Source organism: Patagioenas fasciata, chromosome 23 (assembly GCF_037038585.1).
Source record: "Patagioenas fasciata isolate bPatFas1 chromosome 23, bPatFas1.hap1, whole genome shotgun sequence".
In the NCBI taxonomy this organism is placed as follows: Eukaryota; Metazoa; Chordata; class Aves; order Columbiformes; family Columbidae; genus Patagioenas; species Patagioenas fasciata.
The window spans coordinates 3,586,866-3,601,720 of NC_092542.1; the positions used below are offsets into that span (position 1 = coordinate 3,586,866).

Here is a 14,855-nt window from a genome sequence, read left to right on the forward strand (position 1 = left end):
GGTCTGATACTGGGGGATGGGACATCCCAGCCAGGGCTCTGTCCTTTATTCTGCTTGGGAGGGAACACATGTCGACTTGGGGGCTACAGGATAATGAGCAAGAAACCAGCACTCATCATGCATGTTCCCCCAAGTGGAGTTTCCCTGGGAAACTATGAAAAGAAACCCCCCTTGTTGAAAACAAGGCCAATATTCCCATTCTAAGAGACGTAGCCAACATGCTAAGAAAAGAAAGGAGAACTTTGAGAAAGCTTGTAAAGGGAAAGCTCCTGGTGACTACTTTACCCCACTATAGTAACAGGCAGAGTAAAGAACATGGGACTGTAAAGGAAAATATCCCTGGGTATGTGTGCGTCAGTGAGAGATTGTGAAAAGGGATCTCTGTCAGAGACTCTACTGGGAAATCTAAATGCTATATATAAATGTGTGTAGAGAAGTGTGGGTCGGTCAGTGTGCAGGACAGGGTGCGTGAATGAATGAAGAATCCTATCTGCATGTCCAGATCAGCTTCTGACACCCATCTCCTGACAGACGCCAGCTCTGCGAGTCCTGAACGCTTCTCAATTTCAAATGCTGCTGAGCACGGCCAGCTCTGTCTCCTCCATGTCCTCAGAACCTTCAAAAGCAGGTTCCCGCGATCCCTCCCCCAAAAGCCACACTGACTGGGAGGGCAGAGCTGTATTCCTCTCCTTTCACCTGACTGCCTTCTGCTACCCCCAACTCAAAGGGAAAAAAACCCCTCCTTTTTGTATAGGCAGCTCCAAATCTCACTGGAATAAAATTAACTTGCATCCAGTAGCACCAGGTCTGAGAGGATTCAGTGATGAACAGCTTAAAATCCATCTTCTGGAACACGGACAGAAAAAGACAGAGAAGAACCCTGTCCTTTCCAAAGCAAGGCATGTTTCAGTTTGTGCTTTCCAGGGAAATGCTGCAACGACATTTACAACAGGGACCTCGAAAGAGACACTCCAGACCTGGCAGCACTTCTGTTTGCAAGCCAAATAGGGGGTGGGATTTTTGTAAACAGGACCCCCATGTGACATCACCTGCCTTAAGCATAAACGAGTCTTCAGCCCCCCATGAATGCTATACATTTTTGCCTAGTCCTTTGGCAATACAGCCCTACAAATGCATTTTACTGACGACTCCTCCAGTGAGAAACCTCAGTTATTTTTCATTATCCCCAGTTTGGGAACGTATTTTTTACATTTAAGTTCCCCTCCTTTTAGTTTTCATAGCAAATAAAAGCTGCAAAGGGAGGGAGGGAATTAAAACAAACTAAAAACGGAGTCCAGGCACAATCACCTTGTGTCTGGGAACGACAAGGGCTTTCCTATCAAAGGAAACTGAAGGTCACACTTTTCCTCATTGATCTTGCAATGTTTGTTAATTACTCTGTCACTGATGTGGCGAAGGATAATTAAACAGCTCTGTTTATATCTTATATGCATAATTATGTGCGCTGCCACTGAACTCGTGAAGACTAGAGAATGTGCCTCTCCAGAAGGGGAACGGACAGACGGAGATGAGTTTCAGCTGCATTATTAACAGGCGGAGGAAAACATGCGCGCACACAAAAGGAGGAAAGTTTGATGGATTCACAAAGTGCTGAGATCAGGGGAGGGGTGCGTGCAGGTGGAGCAGATTAGGGGAGATCTTTCAATTACAGAACCAATCCAGCTGAGTGACAAATTATGGGAGGGAGCTGCTTTGCCCTAATGGAGAGAATTCAATTTACCCATAGCTTTTACCAAGGTTTAGCACTCATACACCCCCCAAATTAAATCTGGGGCAAACCTGGGTATCAGAAATGATAAAGAAATCGAGCTGTAGCTTTCCCCAATACCTCTTGCTGAATTCAGCTTTTGAATAAACCAGGAAATAAGGCAGAAACTATCTGAAAATAAGAAAGGTGCACACAACCTGGGGGAAAACACCTCATGGCATCCCAGGCAGAAGCGGTGGGGGACACAGAGGTTTGGAACCGACAGACTGAGCAGCTGGAGCCCAAACTCGGGGTGCAACAAGGGACCGGTGTGGGGACAGCCCTGCTACGGGCCCTGATGTGACACCCAGGAGGGGCAGCTGTCCCGGCGGGCCAGCCGAGGACGGGCAGCCCCGGGCCCCAGCTCCAGAGGGCAGCGCCCGGCGCCCCTCACGGGATGCGCCGCCACCCCGGGCTCTCCCCGGCACAGCTCGGCCTCCCCACCGCCCCTTCCCCCAGGAAAACCTGGCGCCTACCTCCTGCCTCCCGCCGCGGCTTCCAGAACCTTCCCCCGGCCGGCGGGGCGGAGCGCGGAGCGGCGCCTCAGCAAAGGGCGCCGCACGTGCTGCCGCCGCCCAGCCGGCCCGGAGCGCCGCGGGGAGCGGGCGGGACCGGGGAAGGGGCGGCCCCAAGCGCGGCCATGGGCGCGCTCACACAACCCTGCCCGCAGTACAATGCACGGCACCGCAATGCAACGCCCTGCGGTGCACTGCACAGCACGCACGTGAATATCCTGCAAAACACACAGGGGCACTCTGCTTCCCCCGCCCCCCATGCATAAATACATGACCAGGAAACCAACACACACCACTGATACCTCTATCTGAATGGTGTGAGGGAGCCTGAGTGGGCAGATCTACTCTACCAAGGGATCTACGGGCTGGAAAGAGCCCTGCAGCCACATCCACCCTCACACAGCCCTCTGGGGAGCCAGAGGAAAACTCAGCATGGTGACAAGAGCAAAATACCCAGCGGCCAGAGAGGCCTCTACAAGGGGACTGGGGCTTTCACCCCCGACAGCAGCTGGCACGGACACACTGTCCCACAGAAAATGCCACTGTGAAGCTGCCCCGTGCAGGGAGGCGGAGGGGACAGAGAGCTTACCTGAGGTGGTTCCTCCCCCCAGCTTGGAGCCTGTCTCGCCACTGGAGGACCGGTAGGCATCGTCCTTCGAGGCCGTCCCATCCGAATCCCTGTCGTCCAAGAAGCTGCCATCCTGCGAGCCCCTCAGAGCGTCCGCCTCGTCCCCGTTATCTTCCTCATCGCTGCAGCCCTTGGGCTGCACCATGTAAACCCCTTCGGGGGGCACCTCCGCGCTCTCAGCACCCTTACATTCCTTGCCCTCCACTCGCCCCAGCAAGGGCTCCTCGTTGTATTCCCCGTTCACCCATTTCTCAATCACCTCCCTCCTTTTGTCCTCCTCAATCTTCTGCACGTGGCTGAGTCCATCTGAAAACTCTGTCCCCAGCTCCTTGGTCCCAGGCTGAGGCAGGTCCTTGTTGCTGCCGTCCCGCTGCGGCCCCTTGTCCGCTCGCGCCTGTTCGGCTCCCCCGTGGTCGAAGACGACCTGACGGCTCAGCTTGGCACAGATTGCATTTAGCTTCAGGCCGCCTTTGCGCTTGGCAGCCATTGTGGGTTTTCCTGAGGTTGCGTCAGTGCATATAGTTCTTTCAGCTGGAAAAAGAGAGGGGAAAGAAGCAAGGAAGGGCATTAGTGGGGTCAGACAACTTGAACCCAAACAGCAAATAGCTGGTCCCAACCCAAGGGGTCTTCGGCCATGGCCAGTGTCATCCTTTACAAGGTGGGACTGTCATGTTTTTAAGCTCCCAGTGGACACCACATCAGGAGAGCCTGGAGAGGGGCACCTTCTGAACCCGCTGGTACCAAAGGATGCCGCTGGCCTCCAGAAACAGGCCCGTATTCATGCTGGGACTGAACGGGGCTCAAAGGCTCCCAAGCGTCTCAGCCAGGTGAAGGTACGGACCAGCCTTTGCTCCTGGCTCAGGCGGGACACAAAGTCTGTTAAAGCCTGACCTGCTCTCTCCTTCAGGCTGCAGCACCACCTGCTTTTAGCTCCCCAGCTCCATCCCAGACGCGTTGGCTGCCAAAACCACCCAAGCATCTGTAGCAGGGAGAACAGCTTCCTAAATCTAAGCCTAGGGACGGTGAGGAAGTCACTGGATGGGGTTTATGCGTAGCCTCAGAGAAGAGAACCAGTAGGCACCAGGAAGAACCAGTACGGGATAGGAGCCCTGGACTGGTGTGTGGCAGTCGTATGGGAGAAAATCGCCGTGGGTTGGTATCAGTTGATCAGGCCCCTTTGCCTGCTCGATCGCTCGCTCTCACACACACACAGGAAATTCTGCTCTCACACTTCCCAGCACAATCAACTAATTAGTGTGGGTTTGTTATTTTAATGTAGTTTATTCATATGTGACAGCTAGTAAAGGAGGGGTAAGAGAAAGTGGGGGGAGAAAGGAAGAAGGTAAGGTCTTAACTTCAAGGTCACAGAGAATCTTCAACAGTCCCTATCAGAGTCACTTGCATAATTATCGCACCAAAAATTAACAAGATTCAATCACAAATAAAACCAAAAAAAATTACTCTAAAGCAGCTGCATTGTCTTATTTCCCTCTTTATTCATGATACCTCTGAGAGACACCCAGACTAAGAAGGTTTCAAGGTCCCAAGGTAAGAAACCTGTCCCCAGCCTGGCTCTTCCCCCGGAGACCCTGCTCTGTGCTCCAGCGCTCGGGAAAATAACCTGATACAACAGCTGCCGGACACGTGCCACCGCAGTTACTGTGGGGACATTGCTGGAGATCCCTCCAAAATGTGATCTTGGACTTTATGTCATGTTGAACAGGGCCTGTCACATGGAGAGCAAACTGAAACCATCTCCAGACCTCAAATGGTGAGGACGGTTCCTCCCTGGTGGCAGCTCAGCCCACACCTCCCTGTCACCAGCACAGAGGTGCTGCTCCACAGAAGCACGGTGAGATTAATCAGACCCCCTACAATGCATCCAGAAGCCATCGTGACAGCCCCTAATCCTGTAACATGACAGCCCAATACAAACAGACTGAAACTTTAGACCTGCTGTCCGAGAGCCAGAGAGTGGCTGCTTAGCGTAAACTCCTGACAGCTTCAGACACTTCCCTGTCGAGGACTGCAAGAAAAATAACCCCATGACAAATATATCAGCCCCACACACAAATGGAGGCAAAATGTACCCCTCCACTTTCCAAACACACGTCCCCCCAGCACTAACACCTCTGTGGAATTACGCTTTCATGAAGGCAAAGCACACATTTCTCCCCAACACGTACCTCCCCATCTAGGAAGGAGAGCTGCTCAGGAGCTGTGTGTGCGCTGGCACGCTCCGTAAATGCAGTCACACACATACGGGTTAAAAAGACCCGTCTCCCCAAAACACATTCCTGTACGCTTCCCCACGCATCTCCCTTTCACACGTTCCCCCACCGCACACACACAGTCCTCGCGCGTACAGACGGGCACAGACGCCCATGAAGCTGCAGCAGTCTCCGTGTGCTGGCACCTTCCCTTCCAGTCACATTCCCACTCTATTTAGGGCAGAAAGTGAAGGCCAATCCTATGCACAACTGGTACCAGAGCGGGAATCTCGGGAGGCTGCCATGAGCTCAACTGGAGCCTGGCCAGGACACCTACGGCTCCCGCTCGGCGCAGGGCCAGCCCCGACGGCCGCAGGTGCTTGGGACGGTGCCTCCCGCGCCGCGCGGGGCCTGCCCGCGGCCGGGGCACTGGGTCAGCGCTGAATCACCCGCGCCGCTCTCCCCAACGCTGCCTGGTTGCTCCTGGTCATTCCCCGTCCGCGTTCTCACGATCCCCAGCCCCGCTGAACCGGTGAGATCAGCACGGCTCGCAGCTGGAGATAACGGGGAGGCAGACGCGCGGCAGCCCAAACCCCCGCTGGCCTCCCCCCTTTCTGCAGCGAGGGCAGGTCCCATTATTCTGGTCTGGAGGTGAACAGCCAAGTGCGTGCACCAGCCGGCAAATGAATATATAAATATTTATTCAAAGGAAGAGAAGAACAGACGTTCCGAGGCTGCACTTGCCGCGTACGCAGCAACTCCATCCAGGGAGCCTGCAACTTGTCTTCCACTCCTGCTCCTGCCCCCTGCCATCTCACACCCCCTGGCTTTGCCCTTCTGCCCCCCCAGCTTCACCCTTCTGCCCCCCCAGCTTCTGCCCCCCAGCTCCTGCCCTTCCCCTCTGCATCTTTCCTGTCCCTTCTCCTTGCGTTTGGGATTTTCTTGAGCAGAGCAATGCTGCTCTTTAACATTTCGAAAATCTTTTCCTAAAGTTTAAGCTAAAAACAAAGCAAGTTCTGAGCACGTACCTTTTCCCTGATCTATCAACCTGACCCTCCCAGAGACCTTCCTGAGATGGGATCTGCCCTGCAGCATCAGGACTCTTGTGTATCTCCATCCTGTGCATGTATGGCCACAAGAAATCTGAACTCCCCGTGTCTTCTGCCAGCTTTGCAATCAACTCTGAGCAAACCTGGACACATCATTTTATCTTTCCATTAACTTATTTCCTTGTCTATGGAAGGGGTTGGGCATTACCTATATCAACATTTCTGTTCCCCCTTTTCAGGCTGTCAGCTTTGAAAGTTGAAGGGCACCCTTCTCCCAAAGAAGCACAGAAGGTGGGCATCAGACTGCAGGGGACCAGAGCATCCTCAGCAGAGGAATTGAGCTGCTAAGCGAGGGACCCTCGTGCCTGCCCCAAGTCGGGATCACCAGGCAGAGGGACCCCCAAAGCCAGGCAGAGGCTCCCTCCCCCCAGGCCGAGCTCCCCACCCCAAATCACCCTGCGTCTCCATCGCACTGTTTAAAGATTCCATACTAAGTAAACATCCCCCTTCATTTTCTTCGTCTAAATAGAAATGTTTTGATTTCACATCAATCTGAGGAAGCCGTTTATAACCTGAGCTTGTCACACAGACTTTTCATCTCTGCCCAGGACAAACTCTCCCACATGCTCTATTTACACTGAACACTTCCTCTGAAAACAATGCCACCGGGAGTTTACTCCGCTTGCCCCCTCCCCACACCCTGCGAGGAGACACCGGCTCCCTCCGCTCCGCACCGAGCCCCGAGAGCAAACCTCCCTTTGAAGGAAAAGCACAGCTTGCCGCAACCAGGCCTTGCAAGGAGGACAAAACCCACCGCACCATTTTGCTGCCTTGTCACCCCTTGAACTTGCTGCTGACAAGACCAGGTTGCTGCACTTTCCTCCGGTCCCCCTGCGTGCAGCTCTGGGCTCTGTCCCTCCACGTAGTCCCCAAAGCAACAGTTTCTCACCCTTGAACCACAGTTTGGTGCTGCCAAGGTGGGCGCAGCTTAGCTCTGCATCCCCCAAGGGACAAGAGGGGCTACAAGGGGCACAGCGTGCAGGAGCGAAGGGCTTTGCAGCGCGGACCGAATCGGGCATCCTGGCTGAGAGGCAAACTGGGCTGCGATGGGAAAGTCTGGGACCTCAGGGAAACGGAAAGAGAGCTGAAGTCTGGTTTTGGCTTGGGGTCAACAGAGAAATGCACCCTTGTAGAGGGGAGAAAGGGATTTGGCTGTGAAAAAGTGGTGAGAAGAGCTGGGGGTGCAGCGGGGGTCCCGCCGGCTGGGCAGGGGCGGAGGGGGGCGGGAGGGACAGGGGTGCTGGCTGGGGAGGGGCAGCACGCTGTCACTTCAGAGGGATGGGTACGTTGAACAGATGGAGCTTTCGTATTCCTATTGAAGAGTTTTAAGCCCAGCTGAGCAGCTCCGTTCAGGAGGGAGGTCCCAGCGCCAGCTTTCCAGGAGCTGCAAGCTCTCATTCGATTAATTATTAACAGTATTATTTGGGGCGGGGAGGGGGAGGGAAGGAGGACCGACATGCTTCACAGGCCTTTTCTTTTTTTAACCACTATGGTGCAAGGTTGACTGGAGAGACTCCAGCCTGCCCAGGAGCCCCGAGCGAAGCGGGCAGCACGGCTTGCTGGGGTGGGGGCGAGGATGCTTCACACGTGAGCTGGTGTCCCTAAGACGGAGCCAAACCTTGGCAGCAGAAGGCCGCTGGGGCACTGGGAACACGCTTCCCCGGAGCAATGCCCTGGCAGTGCCCAGCCACACGCCCCGAGGAGGCAGGGAAAGCCGCCAAACGCTCAGCCCCTTCCAGAAAACATTTCCCCTCCAGCACGATGACTCGCGCATTATCCCAGGCAGGGCCAGGGCAAAGGCAGCAAGAGCCCAGGCATGGCCCACAACGTGTGAGAGTGGATTTAGTGTGTATATTTTCCCCTCTTCAGTTTATCAATAAAACATTTTATTGCTTTCAGCCCAGGAAATGACCTTGGATTAGTGGATGCTGTCTCTTCTGGCTGACCTTGGGGAGTTCACAAAGGCTCTTTAACAACCTCCTCTGCCCTGCGAGCATGGATCCGACCCATGTGCGTCTGCGTGAAGCCGGGGAAAGCCCTGGGTGCGAGAGCTGGACCTGACAGGCTCCAGCTCAGCGCCGGGCACGGAGGGGAAGGAGAATCAAAGACGTGGGAGGAGAGACGGAGCGAGTAGCCAGGGCGTCCTTACGGAAGCATTGCCAACTACACTCCCTGCTTTCCCAGGGCCGCGAGGGCTCTCCCTGCACAGCCCGTCCATAAACCGCAGAGGAAAAGCTGGGGACTCCGCTCTGGTCCCCGTGGCCAGCGCTTGTCAGAGCGCAGCCTGCATTCAGCACTGCCTGACCTGCCTGCCACACCAGCATCTCCAGCAGCACAAGAGGCCACTTTGCTCCTCATTTCCAGCTCCTGGAGCCTGGTTCAACCCTGGCCCAAAGGGGCAGAGATCAGTACCAGTTCCCTCCAGTGAGCCTGTCCTGCTTCCCTTTCCTCAGCATACAGAAATCAGCACTGGGCAGTGAACCCCTGAGAGGAACAGGGAGCAATGGGGCTCTGGAGATGCTGGTGCCCTGAACTGGGACTGCTGGTCAGCTGGGTTGCTCCTGCTTCCCATTTGGCTTCTCTGGTCCTGCTGCTGCTGGGGTTTCTCCAGGAAAAGAGCTCATGAGTATCCCTTTCCCCAAACAGAGAATAGCCACATCATCTCTGAATGGTGTGCATTCTCACTGCAGAAACGTTATCATGAAGGGAGGGAATGGGACCGGAGAAGCTGAGAGGAATTTTCCTCCTTCAGGGAACAGAAACTACAAGCACAGAGGGCTAATGCTGAGCTCAAAGCCTGAGCGAGGTCCCTGCGCTGCAGGGCAAAGCCTGCAAGGGTGATGCAGCACACGGCGCCGTGCGCCAGGCAGCCCTCCCTTTCCAGCCATGTCCTCCCCCAGTGTCCCCCTGCTGTGTCCCCTCGTACCGGGCACAGAGGGTCCCCATCCTCTCCTGCAGACAGCCCCAGCTCTTCTTGTACTGCGTGAAGAGGCTTTGCCCAGACATGGAGGCCCCCCCGAACACGGTCCCAGCCCCCAGGTGCCCGTTTTCTCCAGTCGCGTCCTCCTGAAGAGCGAGCCCTAAAGTGTTAACGGCGATTGGTGAAATGGCACAGCAGATTGCTACAATAAATAATTTACTGATATTTATAAATATTCAAATCAGCAGGCTTCAGAAATTGAAAGGGGGGGGCTGAGCTGACGGGGAGGAGGGGTGTTTAGGGAGGGGAGGGGGGGACTGACATTAATTCCCAGGCTCTCCAAATTCATTTGAGAACTGTTTCTCATTTCAAACAAATATTTAATCTTTTGGTGTCAAGCCTCCAAAATAAAATACCAAATAGAAAGTCACCACCCTCGCGGTGACCGATGCCTTGTCTGGCATGATGCTGGGTGCCGGTGACCCCGTCCCCTGGGACAACCAGCCATGGGGGGACAGCGACAGCCTCACGGTGCCTGTGCCAGAGCAGAAGCCCACCCAGCCACACCTGTAACGCTTCCCACCGCACCACCAGCCATCAGCCAAGACAGGAATTCCCATTACTACCACCTACAAGACCTTGTCTTCGCCTTCCAGTGGATTTTCTAAATCCCATTGGGAAGAAAGGGCTGAAGGTCGGAGCAATGAAGGTGGCACTGGGGCTCCCGTCTCCACCTTTGCAGCAGAAACAGAGCAGGGGGTCAGGGCTCCCGACTTTCACTCCTTGCTCTGGAAGTGAATTTGCTTTTAGTGATTTAAGCTGGGGGTTAAAAGCCGGGAGTGCTGGCTCCCAGCCTGGTTTCCAATCACGGTGTAACTGTCAGCTTCCTCGGCTTTCTGTGCCTTAGTTTCCCCATGCAGAGGAGGAGGAATGAGGATGATTATGCACCCAGCTGAACCCAGCTGTATTTACTCAGCGCGTCGAGATCTCCGTATCAGCACTCTGTCACCGCGGTGATTGTTACTGAGTCTTCACCTCTGAGCATCCTACTGACCCCATAGATGGCCAAGGGAGATGATCCTGTGTCCTACCCTGGACCACCCCATTGGTAACGTGAGGCTCCAGCATGGGGTGAATTTCCCCTAGATGAGTAATGGCTTTTCTAATGCACGGGCAGGCTGTCAGCTTCCCTACTCCCAGTGTTTTATGGGTTTAACTGAACGGCTCTGAACTCCCTAGTAAGAAATAAAGTTATCCCTCAGCGTCCCTTCTAAACATTTCACTCAGTGCAAACGGTGTTTAAGAAAAATGAGGACATATTTCTTCTTAAGGATGCAGTATCCCCCTTCAGAGGCCTAATTTATGCCATATATCACTGGCCAGGGAGAGAAAGGCAGCACAGACCTCACACTAGGAGTGAGCTGGCCCAAGCACAGCCCAAGCACAGCCGCTCCTGCTGCAATGGTGCAATGGGCTGCTGTTCAGAGTCCTCCAGAGTCCTCCGCAGAGTCCCCGGCTGCGGGCAGCAGAGCAGCACGGACACCTGCTAACGCTGAGCCCTGCGCCTGCCGCACCGGCCTCTCCCCCTGCAGAGACCTGCACTGCCCGCCCCGGCCGGCGTGGACCCCGTCCTCACCCACTCGGGGACCTTCTCCCCCGAACGGCTGAGCTGTGACAGCCTCCACCGCCCTGCACGGCGCCGGTGTCCTCTGCAGCGCTGCCGTCTCACCTGCCGCTGACCGGCTCCGCTGCCGCTCCAGCGGCTCTTCACAGGGGTTTGGCACAGCTGGTGGGGAAAGTGCTTCGACTGTGAGCAAGGACGGGACTAATCCTTCTTCACAGCTCTTTAGTAACGCACGTCTGAACCTTTTCCTGAGCAGATCTCAAAAATGATCCTAAATGTGCTTTGATCTTGTCTACCCCCAGCCTCCTTTACTCTGAGAGCCACCAAGGCTCTGCTGCTCCCCTGAGTGCCGAGGCAAAGCTGCTTGCTCTGCCTCTTCCCTTCGCCTCGCTCTGCACTCAGGTACCCTGAACCTCCAAAGGACAACAAATAAGCCCAGCTTTCTGCACACAACTAACACAGGGCATCTCCAGCATTAACAGGAGGAGCAGAGTGGAAAGAAGAGTGGGAAAAAGCAAATAAAGTGAGTCAGGAACTCTGGTTCTGCTCCCTGTTCTGCTACTGATCTGTTCATTCTCTTTGGGCAGGTAACATCACGCAGGCTCACTCTTCTGCCCTTGCCTGCTGGGTCCTTCAGATGGTCAGCCATCTGGGCAACCATGTCTTGCCTAGCTTAGCGGGCCCAGTATCTTGTCTGCAATTTTAGGAGCTACTACAGTTTAACTAACAGCAGAGGAAAAGCACTGATTCAGGACAGTTTGAAGCTCTAAAGTCCCTTGTGTGCTGCCGCCGACTTTCTAGTTCATCTGTCAGTGCAGGGTCTTTGACAGTTTCCTTCTCTTGGTCCCATGAAAAGCCAGCCTCAGAGCTCCAGCCTAACACAGAGAGCAGGGTCTCGCTGCTCCCCAGGCTGAGAAGCTGCTCCCTGGGAGCCTTCTGTCTTCAGAGTCTTTCTTTCAGATAACATAGAGCCAAGAGGATCAGCTTTTCTGATCCAGTTTCTCCTCCTTGCCTTATTTATTTATTTATTATTAATTTTTTAGTCCAGTTAAAAGGTTTACTATCCAGAAGAGCCTAAGTGGCCTCACTCAGCCTAAGTAACTCTATAAATCAAGCAGAACTGCTAACATCTACATCACAATCCCGCCATCAATCTCCCCACAGGTTGTGAAGAAAACGAAGGGGAAAGACGCAAAAGGGAGAGTGAAGAGTAATAGCTCGCCACCATCAGGTCCCAGTGGCCCTTGGAATACTCCCTATGAAGCCAGATGTGTTGTCAGGGCAACTAAATGCAAACACGGTGCCTAACTTCACCTCTCCAGGTGTGCTGGGAGGAAAGGGATCATGGAGAGCACAGAGGGCTGGGGAAGCCTGTGGAGCAGGGCTGGCCAGCCCGTACGGGAGTCAGCTCCCAAGGAACAAAGAAAAGATCAAGATGCGAGCCCCTTCGAAACACTGCACAGAGCCCTTTGTGAATGCCAAAAGAGGCAGGGCAGGGGGTGCAGTGAAACATGGAGGTGGGAGGGAGGGAACCAGGCTTAGCTGCAAGTACCTGACGCTGAGGGAATAGAAAGGACCTGGGAAAGAAAACAGATCTCTTGAAGGATGCAGATTCAGAAGGGAATTGCTCCAAGTTTCATCCGTCTCTCTTGGTGACTGTCTTTAATGAGTTACTTCACAGAGAATCCAAACCCACCGTGGCCCAAATCAGTGGAGAGCAGCTCCCTGGCTTCAGGCTGGGCTCAGAGTCATTCCTAAGCAAGAGCAGGGGTTAAGTGAACCACCTCCTCAAAAAGGGTCCCTCCAAACCCTGCTGGTAGTTGTTACGCAGCTTAAGAGCGAGCAGCGATCCCTTTCAGCGCTATTAAGCTCAGACCCAACAAAGAACGCGGGCTCCGAATTAATTGCAGTGGGAAGTCAGGAGCATAAATGGGAGTTGGGAGCCATGAATGCTTGTTGCATCACTAAGAAACACAGGGCCAGAAAAAGTTCATTATTGTGGTCTTTCTAGTCCTGCAAAGGAAATTCAGTGTGTTAGCCCGCAGGAGGTGAGACCTCAGCAAGAGCTGCATGTGAGACAGCAAACTAGAGCACCTTGGTCTCCCTGCTTGTGTTATGTCCGCCCCACAGTCCGCAGTTGCTGCCTGAGCTGAATGCGAGCAGGTAACGTGCTCTGGACTTGGCATGAAAAGGGGAACTCAGATCCCTTAAAGGTTTTCATGATCCCCAAGTGGGGCTGGGAGTCCTTTGTGAAGCCCCAGAGCAGGCACCCATCGCACGCAGCGCGGGGAGTTCAGGGGCACTTCGGTCTCGGAGATACCAAACACCCGCAAATGCTGTGCAACGTGGTTAGGAGAAACGCGTGTGCATCCTGTTTGTGTGGAAGCAGCTCACGGTCTGGCCAGACGAGAGCCAAGCTCTGGTGTGAAAGCAGCGGGTCATCCCCGAGCTTGTTAACTCAGCACTCCTGTCAGAGCAGCGTGGGACACAAACCGCAGCGGCTGAGCTGGTGGGCACTCACCCCACGCTTCCCAGCGCTCACACCGACGCTAATTCTCTGTCTTGCCTTTTGCTGCTCTTTCTGCTGGTCATTAGGGTTCATCTTCTTATCCCTCTTGTCCTCATGAGCCCATCCATGTGCTAGCACTATCGCTAATTGCAAACACCCATCAGTGGGAACACACACGTGTACAAAAACGTGGCCGTGCAGGTGCACTATCACATGCAGAGACACACACGACCCAGCACGCAAACACACGCAACCGCATGCCCGTGCGTGTGCTCGTGAAACGGTGCGCACGCAGAACACACGCTAACGCACGCAAACGTCTATGGACCTGCGACCGCACAAGCATTACATCCGCAATGCACAGACAGACACGCAGCCTCTGCGCCCCCCCGGGGGCGCGCACCCGCACGCACCCAGCTCTGCTCAGCCCCGCACACGCCGGGAGCGCCCACGGATGCACAGCCCAGCAGCAGCCGCACACGCGGCCGCCCGTGCGAGCGCAGAGCGCCCTGCGCGCACTCACACTCGCACACGCTCGCAGCACGAGCCCGCACGCCGGGAGAGGTTTATTCTGCAGCTTGGAGTGAGAGGAGAGTGGGCTCCCAGCCGGACGCTGCGCAGACTCGGCAGCAGGGACAGACACACTCCCCATCCCACCAGAGCCCCTCTTTGCCCCCAGCCCATCTGCACCTCACACCTTAAGGCAAAAAGAGCACCGGTGAGTGTCGCATGGAGCCGGCGTCCCGGCGGAGTGTGTGTGCCGGGCAGGGGATCTCTCCCGCTCCCTCTCTCTCTTCCACTCGCATCTTTTCATGAACTCTATTTCTCTTTCCTTTCTGAAAACAACTGAGCTGTAAATACTGTTTAACCTTCTTCCCCCCTTCCCCCCTCCCCTCCGCACTATAAAAACACAAATATGCCATAACTCAGCTGGCTCAGCCGCCGCGCCTCCAACATGCCCTGCTCCAGGCCTCTCAGGAAGGTCATAACAAACGACTTTCCGATTCAGTGCTCCTGAAATAATTTTGTGTATTAAAACCTGAATCTGCACTTTCTGGACCGAAAGCCTCTCTTAATTATGGCAAGCGTCCTTGGGATGGACAGTGATCCTTCACCACGGCACCGCTAACCAACCGGAGAGGCAGGCGGCTCCGGGTCCCCCCGCTGCCCCCTCCCACCGCCCCCCAGCCCATGGCCCCCCCGCTCCCGCACCCCCCCGCCTTCCCTTTGCCCAATCTGTTTTCAAAGTGTGTCTGTCCTTTATTAAATTGTTTTCTTTTCCACATTATCAGTTGCCATGGAGACCTCATCTCTCGGATTATTTGAATTTCATTATATCTATTGATTTGGGAGCATTTCATCTTTTTTATTGTTTTTCTGTCAATTTTCAAAACGAATAACCATCTAATTTGCGTCAGTGCTGATTATGTTTGTCCCTCAATAGAGGTCGGCAGCTGCGTCGGGGAAACAAATCAATGGGAAACCATCATAAACCTCCCCAGTACAATCTCCAGGATATGTGGGTGACATTCCACGCCTGCGAGAAACACTCATCATATCCAAACTTCTTTC

At 54.5% G+C, this 14,855-nt stretch overlaps 1 protein-coding gene across 11 annotated transcripts in view; it reads right to left on the bottom strand.

Moving 5' to 3' along the window:
• CASZ1 (castor zinc finger 1) overlaps window positions 1-14,855 on the bottom strand; it is a 216,972-nt gene that overhangs the window by 43,864 nt on the left and 158,253 nt on the right. For all 11 annotated transcript variants that reach the window (XM_071798597.1, XM_065854932.2, XM_071798596.1 and 8 more), the window contains one exon: window positions 2,873-3,442. In XM_071798597.1, the coding sequence (XP_071654698.1) occupies window positions 2,873-3,442 (570 nt within the window). The remainder of the gene's footprint in view (window positions 1-2,872; window positions 3,443-14,855) is intronic.